The sequence below is a fragment of the Pelophylax lessonae genome (assembly GCF_965119305.1).
Source record: "Pelophylax lessonae genome assembly, chromosome: 1".
Lineage (NCBI taxonomy): Eukaryota > Metazoa > Chordata > Amphibia > Anura > Ranidae > Pelophylax > Pelophylax lessonae.
In genome coordinates this window covers 362183550-362198374 of record NC_138768.1, presented here as the reverse complement: position 1 = coordinate 362198374, position 14825 = coordinate 362183550, and the positions used below count along the sequence as shown (strand labels likewise).

The 14825-nt window shown below is 45.6% G+C and overlaps 1 protein-coding gene across 4 annotated transcripts in view; it reads left to right on the top strand.

Moving 5' to 3' along the window:
* Positions 1-14825, top strand: part of PCSK5 (proprotein convertase subtilisin/kexin type 5) — a 684033-nt gene that overhangs the window by 369635 nt on the left and 299573 nt on the right. For all 4 annotated transcript variants that reach the window (XM_082244075.1, XM_082244078.1, XM_082244077.1 and 1 more), the window contains exon 10: positions 7751-7854. In XM_082244075.1, the coding sequence (XP_082100201.1) occupies positions 7751-7854 (104 nt within the window). The remainder of the gene's footprint in view (positions 1-7750; positions 7855-14825) is intronic.

Below are 14825 nucleotides of genomic sequence, written 5' to 3'. Positions count from 1 at the left end.
AGCTGCAAAGGGTTAGCTAACTCAATATTGAACCATACGAACTAAGACTGGGATGCCATTAACGTTCATGTGCATGAAAAGGCAGGCGTCCCAATACTTTTGTTATTATAGTGTATTTCTAAAGGTTCATTTGACATTACATTTTTACCACATGCCGGTAACAATCCATGCAATTGCTAGGGTCCTAGGAGGATAAAAAGATTTTCTATATTGGAGAGGTTATCTTTTTTTCTACTAGCCATTTTCTCTTTTGGAAGATTATTGTGCCTTACAATAAAGACTTTATCTATATGCTGCTGAGCTGAGCTCTTTATGCAGCTATCCAGATCATTGTATCCTCAGACCCCACTGGACTGAAGATTGCAGGGCCTGTCTGAAATTTAGACATTGGGCTCTGCTTTTGGCACTTTCCAGACCTTTGTGCAATGTGTTAGCTGCAATGCTCTTTCCAGGTCCAGAGCTGTGACACTCTGGTCTGACCCTGTCTTTGAATGCCCTATAATTAGCAGGCTATGTGGGATGAGAATTTAGAGCTACTGAAATTATTGGAACTGTTGAACACCATTATTACCCTCTCTTTTGTTTGGTCCATGGAAATGGTTAAAATGCTGTGCACCCTGTGCTCTGTTTCCAGGCTTTTCAGCGTGAGGTAGCTTTTTCCCGTCATTACTATTTGCAAGAGACATGCAGTTCCACCTTGGTTAGTTCTTGATGCCACCTACAGTGACCTGGTCACCTCCAGCTTTTTGAACATCTCCTGCTCTGAGCTGTTGGTGCGTGAATAGCTATACTTTGCATCTCATTGTTAGTTAAATTGTCTGTATTAAGCAGTGTGCCAGATCCCAAGCACAAAGGGAGCAGTTCTGCTGCTTTGGGTCCCTCTAGCTTACAGTGTCATCCTCATAGACCGAGACACTGGCAGCCTGTATTATTGTCCATTTCTTGAAACGGTAAACTTCTTAAAATCCTCCATAGCCTGTCAGGTGTGGCCCCATCCTCTGCTTTATCCAAAGAGGAGTTTTCCACAGCTTTGCTGGAATTTATGGGACAAATAGCATCTTTGATTGGTGACTCAAAAAACAAAGGCTTTGAGTGGACTTCTATGCCTTCCCCTCCAGAATCATTGTCTGACATACTGCAGCTTTATTGGCTTCTGAGCTTTCTGCAGCTGTGCATGCTCAAGATGATTAAGAGTCTTAAAAATTATTACATGATTTTGTCCCTGTGGAGCCACATTCAGCTGCTATAACTCCCAGGCTTAAACATACCATATCACTTCTTATTGATGAAGTGCTTGTCCCCTAAAAAATGGACAGCATGTACAGTAGCTTCTAACAGTGCTGTTACTAGTCTGTGATCTTTTTTTTTTTTTTTTTTCAATAAACTTTATTAAAACCAAATAGCGGTACATAAAGAATGCAGGAAAAACCAGTAAACCACATTTTCCAATTTTTGGAAAATCATCAGCAGGATAACCGGTAAGGTTTCTGACCGAATATAAGTGATTCAAGGTCCAAACACTCATTCAAACATTCTGGAATCCTAGTTGGATGGATATATGTTAATCACCTGCGATATGAACCACACTAAGGAGTAATAAACGGGGAATAAAAGGAGAGGGTAAAGAGGGGGGGGGGGGAGAGCAGGTCTGAAGCCTACAGTAACTGACCCCTAACCTGGGAGCGAGTATGAGAATATCCCATCAGTTAGGTTAGGTGTCGCATCCCTGGGTAGCGAGTCCAGAAAATCCTGCCATTTGTTGGAAAAGCGGTCAGAAGATGACTTGTGATTAAAGTCTGTGTTAAGTTGGTCTTTGGTCAAAAGGCTTTGAAGTTCTCGTTTCACCTGGGAGAGGGAAGGACTCACTGGAGATATCCAGTTTGCAAGTATAACTCTACGAGCTACGAGTAAGCATGTAAGAATCCAGGTGCGAGGATGAGGTAGCGGGCGGTTAGTCCATATCTGGAGTTGTTTGTCCCAATAGCCAAAGATGAGCAGAAGAGGGTCTTTTGGTAGCTGAATAAGAGTGATCCCATTAATGAATGATATCACCTGGTCCCAGAAGGCGGATATAAAGGTGCAAGACCAAAATCTATGTTGCAGGTTAGGTCTGTTGGATTTGCAAATGCTGATGTTTGGGTTGTCTTTGTTGAAGAGGAAAGGGATATAGGCCCTGTGGAGAATCTTCAATTGTGTTTCCCTCCAAATCTCATTGGGTGTTAGACGCAGAGGTCTGTTATATCCCATAGAGGACATTGTGCCTAAGATCTTTATTGGCAAGTCTTTAGCCCAGTTAGCCGACGAGGTAGAGGCTTGGTGGGAGGAGATGAGCCGCAGAAATGGTTTGTAAATAGCGGAGATACTGTATTTCCCGGTAACAAGTAGGGGGTCAATCAACGGGTCATGAAATCTCTGAATTGGATCCTGGCGGGTAGACCGAAGAAAGCTGTAGCATTGAAGTAGAGAGAAAGTGTGGGAAAACCGGAAGATTAAAGTTGTCCTAGATGACCTGGATTGGCCGTGGCTGTCCAGAAGTAAGGTCACAAAGGTCTGAGAAGTTTACAAGGCCCTTTTGTTGCCATATGCCGAATATCTTAGAGTGTTGTCCGGGGATGAAATTCGGGTTACCCATTATTGATAGATATTTAGAGACAGTGAGGGGAAGCCTTAAGCGTTTTCTAGTCTCTCTCCAAGCTATCACCGTATCTCTCAGTAAGATATTGTGTTGAAGCCGTGGTGCCATGCTTTTCCATTTGGCGTGTAGTAACACTGCCAGTTAGAAGGGAGTAGACATCTGTGATTCCAGATCATAATTGGAGTATTGTGAGGATTTGGAAATCCAGTCCATGGTTATTCTGAGCAGGCAAGACAGGTTATAAAGCCTAATGTCAGGGAGATTTATGCCTACCTCGCTCCTGGGAAGACACAGTTTTCCAAAAGAGATACGTGGTCGCTTGCCCTTCCAAAGAAACTTAGAGATGGCTTTATTAATTTGTTTGGTATCCTTGTGCTTGATCAATAAGGGAATCGTTTGTAGCGGGTATAAAAGTCAGGCAAAGCTGACCATTTTAACTAAGTGACATCTTCCCAAGAGCGAAAGAGGCAGATCCATCCAACTGTCTAATTCCTGACAGAGCTTCTGGAAAAGTGTGGGGGGGGGGTAATTTAAGGTATAAATAGAGGAGGGAATTTTGCCTATCTTGATGCCCAAGTACGTGATATGTGAGGAGGCCAGTGTGAAGGGAGAGGAAGATGCCCATGCGGGTCTGGAGGAAAAACCCAAGGGGAGAGTTTCGCTATTAGCATAATTGATCCTAAGACCCGAGCAGAGTTTGAATCTGTCAAACGTAGAGACAATTGTGTGCATATCCAATGAGGGGTTTCGGGTAAAGATTAGGACATCATCCGCAAAAAGGGATATGCGAAGTTCCCGAGATCCAACCAAAATTCCATGTAGAGGGGCTACCTCCAAGAGGTACCTGGAGAGAGGCTCCAGAGCTAAATTGAATTGAAGAGTAACGGGGACAGGGGGCAGCCCTGTCTCGTACCCTTGAATAAGCGGAATTCATTGGTGAGAGATCCAGCCACCCAGAGCCTGGCCGCAGGAGAAGTATACATGACCTTGACAATATGCGTGAAGGGCCCTGAGAAGCCAAAAGCAGCAAGAACCATGGAGAGCCAATCGAAGTTCACATTGTCAAAGGCTTTCTCCGTGTCCAGGGTTATGATCGCCAGATCTCCCGCCGATTGTACTCTAGCTTGATCCAGAACCAGAAGGACCTTGCGGAGGTTAGAGGCAGCTGATCTGCCCTTGGTAAAGCCGGACTGTGCCGGATGTATCAAGAAAGGCATAATTAGGCCGAGTCTAGATGCAACGATTTTTGATAAAATCTTTATGTCCAGATTTAGGAGGGAAATTGGCCTGTATGATCCGGGTTCAAGGGGGTCCTTCCCTTTCTTTGCAAGAAGTTTTATCATAGCCTGGTTACCAGTAGGGGGGTAGGAGCCTCCGGACCAGATTGCAGTGTAAACCTCTAACAAAGTGGGTGCGATTACCTCTAGAGTGGATTTATAGAATTCCCCTGTAAGTCCATCCGGACCAGGGGCTTTATTGGGAGCTAATAGTTTTATGGTGGCCTGAATTTCTGAGAGGGACACTGGAGCATTACACATTTCCAAGTGTTCTGGGGAGATTTTGGGGAGAGTTACACTGTCAAGGAAAAAGTGAGTCTGGGTAATGTCAAACGGATCAGGGGAGTACAGGGAGGAGTAGAATTTATGCATAATAGATTTCACCCCTCGCAAAGTAGAGTCTACCATTCCAGTGGGGTCTCTAAGGGAGGCAATATGAGTAGGTTTATAAGGGGCCCCACATAATCTCGCTAGCAGTTACCTGCCTTGTTACCAAATTTATGTAGTGTAGCTGAAAAGTGTGCTGGTTTGACAGAATAATTTTTTTCCACCCAAGTGTCAAAAGCTTTTTTGGCATTCACCCAGTCCTGTCTATTAGCAGGAGAGTCCATGGACAATAGCGTACGTTGGGCAATGCGCAGACGTTCGCTAGCTTGAAGATAGTGCTTGGCAGTGGTTTTCTTATATGCCGAGGCGTAGGAGATAATTTTCCCATGCCAGTTTCCCAGAATAAATTGGGTTTGGAAACGTGGGAAATGTTGTCCGCGGAGTAATCAGCCCAAGCCCGTGCCAGATGAGATTGAAAATCTGCGTTATTATTCAGATATCCAGGGAATCTCCACAGATGGGATTCACTCTGCCTATCTGGGGGGTCCAGTGTTAAGGAAATCGGGGCATGGTCGGATATGACAATGTCATGGATTTCCAGATCTTCAATCCTGAGGGTGACAGCATCAGAGCAAAAAAAGTAATTTATTCTCGTGAATATATTACGAGGGTGGGAGTAGAAGGTATATTCCATATCAATGGGATGGTGAAGGCGCCAAACGTCTGTGAGGTTTAGGGAATCTACGATTGTAGCTAAAGGTGTCAGGACGGGGGTGTTACCTTGCTGGACCTTGGACTTAGTCAAGGATTTATCCAATAATGGATCCATGAGAGAATTAAAGTCACTGCCGATCAAATGGGGAGTTTGTGGAGATTGGAGAAGGTGTGCGGATAATTCCCGATAGAAGGATTGATCTGGGCTATTGGGAGCATAAACATTTGTCAACAACAGCTCTCTATTTAACTTCAGATGGGCAGAAACGTATTGGCCATTATCGTCGGAGTTGAGGGACAGTATTTCGCAGGATAGGCGTTTGTGGATCAAGATTAGGACTCCGGCTTTGTGCCCCACCGCTGCTGATCCAAGAACCGTACCCACCCATAGTTTCTTCATACGGAAAAAATCAGTTGCGGCAGGTGAGACTCCTGGATGAGAGCAATGCCGGTTTTAAGCCGCTTAAGGTGTCTTAGAGCTTTCATTCTTTTGATGGGAGGCCGCAGGCCCTTAACATTCCAGGAAAGAACCTTCATGGAGGGTTAAGAGGGCAGGGTAGTAATGCTGGTAGAAACAAAATAACAAACGAGAGTAGGGCAGGTATATGTGTAGCCGAATCTGGCGTAACTGTAGGTGAATTATCGAGGGTGTCCGTGCTGTGGAAACCTGAAAGGGTAGATTCCAACCGTGGAATCAATGGGGTGGGGGGGGGGAGACCAACCCAAAATAGAGGAGAAAAGAAACAACAAAGAAAATTTTGGAAATAGACAAGAAGCATTACTGGACTTCACTTTTTTCCGGATGCTGTACTGTTGGAGGCGGCAAAGCCCTTGGCACAGACTTAAGCAGGCCCGGGTATATACCTGCTCGAGACACCACATTAGGGTGCAGATCAACGTGATGGTAGGCCCAAGAAAAAGAGTGCCCGAGTCCTCCACAGTGGCAGCATATTACAACCAATAAAAGGCCGAAGCCTGCATGTAACACAAATTTAACAAAAATAAAGAAAATCAGTTGCTGCAACAGTGCGGTAAGAGTACCAACCAAGGCGGGCACGTCTTAGACTGCCCATGGTGCCCCAGAAATAACCTAGATTTGGAAGGGGGCAGTTCCCCGTTATATCTCCGAGGCACCCTAAGAAGAGGAGGAGTAAACATCTAACGGTGATGAGACTTCAACGGTGAGGATTTGAGCGATTACCACTGACCACCTCAGAATATTTCTGACGTTTAGGAGTATCCTTGCGGGACTTCTTTGGACTAGGGGACGTGGGACCGAGGAAGGCTTAGAAGCCAGGGATCCAGTTCTATCCATATGAAAAGAACGCAAAAAGACTCCGCTTCCGAGAGATCTTGGAAGGACAGCTGCTCGCCGGAGGGAGATCACAGTCGCAGAGTTGCAGGGTATGCCAGTGTGAATTTGATCTGTGCCTGGTGGACCTTGGAGCATATGGTCTGGAAAGCCTTTCTGTTTTTTGCCACTTAAACTGAATAGTCGGCAAAGATCAGAATTTTCATTCCGTTGATTTGGAAAGATTTAGTTTGTCTGAATCTTTGAAGAATTGCCGATTTGTCGACGTAGTTAAGATATTTCGCTATAATCGGGGGGGGGGGGGGAGTGGAGAGAGAAAAAGAGTCTCTGTGCTCTCAGTTTGAAGCACCAAGAGCCTTAGGAGTAGGAATGGTTGGTGCAAATGCTAATAAAAAAATTGTGTACTGTATAAAGTTCTGGGATGTGTTGAAGAAGCTCCAGAATTGGTGCTCGTATGCGTTTTTAGCTCCAATGGGATGGGATGATCAACAGCCTTTTAGGCAGTCAATGCATGGTAAGCCACAGGGATGGATGAGCAAAGGGATGAATGAGCAAGGGGATGTATGAATGGAAGCTCTGATTGTTTCAGAGCAGGGCTAATTAGATCTGGCAAGGATCCTCAATAGCATGTAGAGACACAAAGGTGGCCACAGCCCAGGTATCGATAAAAGCACAGTACCATTTATTAAAAACACAAATCCACACTTACATTCTGGTAAACAAAATGCTGCTTGGTTGTGGAGGGAACAGAAAGTATGAAGAGATAGAAAACAGTTCAGCCAGCCAACCAGCAAACAACTGTCATGCAAAGAGATCCAGACCTGCCTTGTGTATATGGAACAACAGCGGTGTGTGCCCTACCATTTGCTTTTAAAGCTAGCTTTACTAAATTTGCAAGTTCTTCTAAACCTTTTGGCATCAGGCAACCATTTCCCAGATTTGAAAGGCTGCCACCTGGTCTTCTGTTTCCACATTCCCTAGGTTTTACCAGATAGCTGTTCAAGTCTCCTCTGATGCCAGCTTCAGGAGTAAGGTGCTTCAGGCAGCTCTTCTGGCTGCAAATTGCCCCATGTTCTGTTGTTTTTATCATGTGAACCTGTTAGTGTTTTGTTACCTTTGCTCCTTTTTTGACCCTTAATAAATGAGAAAGAAAATAAAAAGATTCTTGTGCATATTATGAAATCTATTTCTTGGAGTTTTTTAAGGGACACACATCCCACCCTCTGTGTTTGTGATCTTACTTCTAGTACTGCTATACTACAAAACTGAGGCTGGAAGTGGGAGGAGTTATGCCAGACTGGACACTGCTTTTTTGTTTGTCAGTTTCCAAATTCTCCTGTGACCTGAATGTCTCTGAACACTGAATCCTGTGTCATTTAATAAACTCCCATATATATATATATTCATTGTATATTCAAACTTGGTATTTTCACATCAGTAAATATATGACATTTTCTCTCTTTTTTCTCTGGTTTTACTTTATAGCCCATTCTTAACATGGAGAGATGTGCAGCATATCATTGTAAGGACCTCCCGTCCAAGGCACTTAAATGCTCCAGACTGGAAGACAAATGCAGCAGGTCACAAGGGTAAGTCTACGATCATTTTCACTACTGATTTTTTACTTGGACAGTTTAACTATATTTTGATTGTATCTTTTTTTACTAGTAAATGTACAGTAAGCAGTAAGAAAAGCAAAAACAAGTCTCTTAAGTTCAGCTTTTTTCAATGTTGGATGTTTGTGAATTCGGACAAAGTCACTGCATAGTAAAAATACCAATGGTCTTGGTTTTGATTTCTGTTGTACAAGGAATTTCCAGACAAGCTGAAATGCAAAAAAACTTGAACACACCAGTGTAATTTATTCTGTGGGATTTCTGGAGAAGGGTACTCCTATATCTATGGCTGATTCAATCTTCTACAGTTGCTAAGTTATACATATTTTTTTTAAACCTGTAAAATTTCACAGACATGTTTACTTGATCCTTTACGACCCTTTGTTTACCCCATCAAGCTTATTTTTTTTTTTTTTTAAACAATAGAGATACAGGGCAGAGATGTACAATGTAGAGACGTGACTGGAGTTGAAGGAAAAGACACCCATGTAAACCTACTTCTTTTAAAAACTATTTTAGATATGCTGCCATCAATTTCCTCTGGTTAAAAAAGCAATTACCAGCTTGTATGGCCCATGTACTATAAAGTATTTTTGGGTCCATACCCTCCGGTGTGCGCATCTGTCTCTTTTAGTTGCGGGGATTCCTATCACGGTTTACCGTCACTTATGAGTTTGGATGTACACGCTTTTATTTTTATTTTCACTTGGGACTTACTCCATGAACTTTTCATTTCACTTATATGTGTATATGCATTTGTTAATTTATGTAGCGCTGCACTTTATTTTATATTTTAAAATATAGGGAAAACAGATGAAGTTTTCTTTGGCAATTTGTTTAAAGTAGTAGTTACAAAGCTAAGAGTTTATAAAAAATATTGCAGGGAACAACACCTGTTTTACTGAACTTTGAAAAACTCCATCTTATTGTTCCCTCTTTTAGTAAAGGAAGAGCTACAGAAACATTAATGTGATGGACTTTTATTTTACAGGAGAAGCTCATGTAGCTCTTTTGGCCATACTTCTCCAATGGGTATCAGGACTGCACTTAGTTCTGCACTCCAGTGACCCAGATTCGTCCGACAGAGGGCTAAAACCCATTGACAACTGACTTAAACAGAGCGGGTCCAGGCTCTTCAGGGATCCCAACAATAATGTCGGCATCTGCTCTGATGCTTGATTGTCAGCTGGCCCAGCCACTCAGTGCGCCACTGAGAGCCTGAGCCAGCTGTTCCCATCTCCTCAACAGTCCTGCGATCCAGTGAGTGCTGGAGGGGCAGAGCACAGAGCAGTGACTGACAGTCACAGCTTTGTGATCAGAGCGGACCAGAGAACTGAGAAGTCAGTGCTCTTTGATTACACAGTTCTCTGTGTAGAGCCTGTGGGGGCACAGCTACAGCATCAGATGGTGCTGCAACAATCTAGGTGAGTATGTGTGTTTGTTTTTTTTTTTTAAATCCTACATTTCTCTTCCATTCATTGATGACTCCAGATCTTCTTGACCCTTGGGTTTATGGCGCCTCCTACAGGAGTAGGACACTAGGTGAAAAAAAGTTTGACTACGCCTATAGGGCAGTCCCAGGGGGTATACTCCCACTTCCTGCTATAGGTCTTCAGTATTTTTCTGCCTAGTCAGGAATGAGGACCTAGTTTCTTGCTGGGATCTCTGTTCCTAGCATTTTTTCCTTTTTAAAGTTCATTTTCTTCTACTTTTTTATTTTCTGTTACTGTGTGAACTACAATACATTCTGTTCCTGTGAAAACTACAACCAACTGCTGGACTGGGCGACAGACTGGATATCCTAGATCCTTATGGTCTTCCCAGTCTGGCCAGCGAGCGCAACCCAACCTTAGCTCTGCGCTAGGTTGGCCGCAACATAGTCCCACTGGACAGGGGCTGGCCGGTGGATTAAACTCCTCGCGAGGACGCATAGCCTGCTCACTGCCCTGGTCACGACCTGGGTTGCAGCGTGCCTCTGGCCTGCAGCACACCCTTTCCAAGATGGTGGTCTGCTTGGAGCGGTGCCCGCCCGGTCCAAAGGTTTGGTGAGTAGTGTCCCCCCTCCCTTCTGGTGGTTTTTTCAGGGTGGACATGGGCCCCTCCCTGGGTTGGTCAGACCCTTGAGAGCCCTTCTTTCCCTCATGTTGCTCCCCCTCACTATTGGGGTCCCTCTGTGGACCACCCCCCATTCACCCATGCTTAGCTAGCCCCCCCCCCCCCCGGGCGGCCATGCCTGCATTTTTTTGGGGGGGGGTGGTTCTGGTGGGGGTCCCTGGCGGGGTCCCCCCTTACTGTCCAAGTGTACCTGGGAGTCCCGGGAGCCGCGTGTGGGGGCCATCATTTTGCCGTGGATGACTGCATGTATATCGGCAGCCATGTTTGTTTAGTCTGGCGGCCATTTTCTTGTAGTTTCCCTTTGCTATCAATCAGCAGCCATGTTTTTAAAGCCTATGGAGCGGTGAATTAGCGATGGGCCTCTAGTGGCAGTTCCTGTACTTCCTCTTTCTCTTTGATCACCGTGCGGCGTGCAGCCTGGCTCTCTGGCTCTGCATCTGAGGAGGGGGTGGTGAGTCCCTGTTGGTGCTTAATGGCTCCCTCTCACTACTATAGGTATTTGGTGTGCTGGGATTTGTGGGGTCGCTGGTGCAGCGGTGGGGGTATTTGTTAACAGCAATTTTTACACTTTTGCTGGCAGTTCCCAGGTTAACCATGGAGTCGCTGGAGCACGTGTCACCACCTGACCCCCTCTCAGAGGCTGCGGGGTCCTCTGGGTCCCAGTTCACTTTGTCTGCTATGACAGCGGTCCTGCAGTCACTGGTGTCCAAAGTAGATATGGCCCTCCAAAATAGGATGAGCAAAAAGCGTCCTCTGCCTTTACCTGCATCCTCTTTCTCCTCAGATTCTGAGGTTGATTTGACCACCGTGGACACGAGTCACCCTACTGGGTCTGCGTCCATGCATCCTGATTGCTCTGATAGTGAGGATGAATCCTCTACAGCCGCGCATGAAAAGGCGCTAGTGAATGCGCTGATTGTATCTTTTAAGTTGGAGGAAGCAGCCAGTGCTGCGTCAACTGCGCCAGTGTGATTTGGTACCCGCAGAGCCTCCAAAGTGGCAAAGGTGTTTCCCTTTCCCGCCTATTTTGACAACATTGTCGTGAGTCAGTGGGGTTCCTCCAAACACACTGTCGGGGGCCCTAAACGAAAGTTAGAAGGTATCCTTTTGAAGAATCCCTGTTAAAGAAACTGACAGTTCCACCTGTGGTGGACTCGCAGGTTTCCAGGTTGAATAAAGCCACCCTTCTCCCTTTTGACAAGAGAGCTGAATCTATGATACGATCCCTTTTTACAATTGCTGATTCCATTCTGCGACCAGTTTTAGCCATAACCTTGGTTTCCTAGACCTTAACGGAATGGGCTAAGCTCCTGCGCCAGAATTTGGAAGAGGGACAACCTCCTCCTGACCTGGTGGAGCTGGCGGACCAGTTGGTCCAGGGGTTGCAGTATATCTGTGATGCCTCTCTGGATGCGACCTCCTTTGCCTGTAGGGTGTTTGTGACAGCGATGACTCTTCGCCACATGATACGGCTGAAATACTGGTCTATGGACCAGGCTTCCAAGAAAGTATTGACTGATTTCCCTTTTGTAGGAGACTACTTATTCTGAGCTTCAATGGAAGAAATCATTAAGGGTCTTACTGGAGATAAGAGTACTCTGCTTCCACAGACTACCAGAAGCAGAATCTCATTGCAAATGTGGCCCTTTCTTCTCGGCCCATAAGCGGTCCTTTCGTCCCTAGGGATCTAAGGGTTAGGGATCAAAGTCCACCTGTAACCCTGCAGGGGGTTCCAAGAGCCCCTTGCCTGGCAAGTCAAGGACCGCAGACAAGCCCGATTCAGCCTGAAGGGGGGCGGCCTCACCCGTATCTGAGGTGGGGGGACGTCTTTGCTTTTTTCCGGATCTGTGGACCTCCTTGATTCAAGACAAATGGGTCCATGAGTTGATTTGGTCCGGTTACGAGATCAATTTCCGGTCCTTGTCTCTGGCAAGGTTCTTTCCTTCCAACCTGCGTTTCGCCCCAGATCGCCTACGAGGTCTTCTTGGGGCGGTACAGGATCTGCTTTTACAGGGGGTCATTGTACCGGTGACGGAATCGGAGCGCTTTCAGGGGTTTTATTAAAACCTAATTACTGTTCCCAGGAAGGAAGGCAAGGTTTGTCCAATTCTGGACCTCAAGGCATTGTGCGAGTTCAGATATTTCGAATGGAGTCCATTTGCATGGTAGTGTCATCCCTTCATCAAGGGGATTTCCGGGCCTATTGATATCAAGGACGCTTAGCTTCATATCCCAATATATGTCAGGCATCTGCGTTTTCCTTTGCTTTGCCGTGGGTGAGGAGTGGCATTACCCTTTGGTCTTGCCTCAGCTCCCCGGGTGTTCACAAAAGTTTTGGCCCCGGTGTTAGCATTGCTAAGGCAGAAGGGGATTGCGGCACTGGGGTACTTGGACGATCTCCTTCTGTGAGCAGAGTCTCGGAATGTCTTAAAAGACAATCTGGACATTTTGGTACAACCTCTGCAAAAATTCGGATGGAAACTGAATTTCCAAAAATTGGTTCTAGTCCCATCCACCAAGGTGGACTATCTGGGCCTGACCGTGGACACGGCCTTAGCCCGGGTGTTTCTTCTGGAGATGCAACTCAAGAAGTTGCAGGATGCGATTCGGGCTCCTGTTGTCCAGCCGGCGGTCATCTCTCAGGACTTGTATGCAAGTACTGGGCTTGATGGTCTCCACCTTCGAGGCGGTTGCGTTTGCTCAGTTCCATACCAGATCTCGGCAAAAGGGGATTTTTGCCAAATGGAACAAGAACCCACAGTCTCTAGACAATCTCTAGTATCGTCTGGTATACGCATTTCCTCCAATAACTCTTCTACCTAGACTCCTGCGAAGAATCGAGGCAGAAGGGATTCCGGTAATCCTAGTTGCCCCGTATTGGCCTCACAGGTCTTGGCACACAGGCCTGGTAAGGCTGGTCGCCGACGTCCCTTGGAGACTCCCTCTCAGAGAAGATCTTTTAGCTCAAGGGCCAATCTTCCATCCTGCTTTACAGTCACTGGCCTTAACAGCCTGGCTGTGATTCCCATGCTGTTAAAAGCTAGAAAATCTACTTCTAGGAAGATTTATCATCGGGTCTGGAAGGCCTACATTGCTTGGTGTGAGTCTTGGGGGGGTTTCCCCCCGTTCCTTTTCAGTGTCTCGTGTTTTGGAGTTTCTCCAAAGAGTTCTAGATCAGCGTTTGGCCTTAGGTACCATCAAAGGCCAGATTTTGGCCCTTGGAAATTTCTTTCAGTGCGTTGCCGTTGGCTACAAATTCCTTGCTTCTCACCTTTGTTGGTGGTTCACATAGGCTCACATTGGTTCTCAGAGACAAAGTGGTGCTTCGTCTCTGCCAGTAGTTCCTTCCTAAATTTGTCTCTGGTTTCCATTTAAATTAAGCCATTGAGTTGCCTTCCTTGTGTCCTAAGCCTAAGCATCCTAAAGAGATTGCCTTACATTCTTTGAATGTGGTTCGGGCAATCAGGGTGTACCTGGCGGCGACTGAGTCATTCCGAAAATCGGATTCTCTTTTTGTCCTTACGGATGGACCCCGTAAAGGGCTGGTCGCGTCTGCTGTGACCATTTCTAGATGGATCAGACAGACTGTGGTGCAGGCCTATTCTATTAAGGGTCAGGATCCTCCTTTCCCTGTTGAGGCGCTTTCTACATGGGCACTTAGTGCTTCTTGGGCTTTCCGTCATCAGGCGTCATCAGGCATCAGGTGGATGTGTTGGCGCCTGCGGATTCTTCTTTTGGCCGCAAGGTTTTGCAGGCTGCTGTTGGAGAGGATTAGTCCTCTTTAGGGTGTTTTTTTGTCAGGTGAGCTCCAGCTGTTCCTGGTTGAGCTCCTGTTTTACCTGGTTGGCTATGTTTAGCCTTTGGTAAGTGTGTTTTTTCTTGCTGTGTTTTTCCCACCCCTCATGTTGACACTGCTTTGGGACGTCCCAAGGGTCAAGAAGATCTGGAGCTGTGTTCAACAATGAACAAAAGAGAAAACTGGATTTTTGTCTTATCGTAAAATCTTCTTCTCTGATGTTCTTTGACAGACACAGCACCCGCCCCTCTATTGAGCTGGGTTTAATGTTCTTCTGACACTGCTTGTTACAAAACTGAAGACCTATAGGAAGAAGTGGGAGTGTACCCCCTGGTACTGCCCTATAGGCGTAGTCAAACTTTTTTCCGCATAGTGTCCTACTCCTGTGGGGGGCAGCATAAACCCAAGGGTAAAGAAGATCTGGAGCTGTGTCCATCAATGAACATCAGAGAAATGGATTTTACGGTAAGACAAAAATCCAGTTTTCTCTTTTAATGACCAGTAGGGGCATTGCTAAGATTGTAAAAGTCTCAGGACACTCTTGGGCAGAATGAAGAGAGAAAATAACAGCATACTTAGCGCACTATAGTGAAAAGTCAGCATGGTCAAACCACACTAAGCAGTGAGATTGATTTAAAATGGCATGGTTAAATAGAGCCTAAGGCTTCATGCTTTGATGACTGCACACATATGCTGCAGTCTTTGCACGAAAAAATATGCCTTAATTACTGTTCCTCAAGCTCGTTTCACAGAGGCACATAAACCTTATGACAAAGGATAATTTTCCATTTTTCTGTTATGCAGTATAATGCGTGCCTTTCTCCACACAAAATATATAAATACATGTTACACTTTGTAAAAACCTACCTTTAAAGAAGGATAAATTATCCTTGCTGGGGACTGCATAGCAATCAGCAACTGTCAAGACAATAGTTATAAAGGAATATGTATTCAAGCATTCAGGACTATCAAACTATGCATAGTTTATTGTCTGTAGTGGTTAGGGGCATTTAACCCACAGCAAAATGATTGA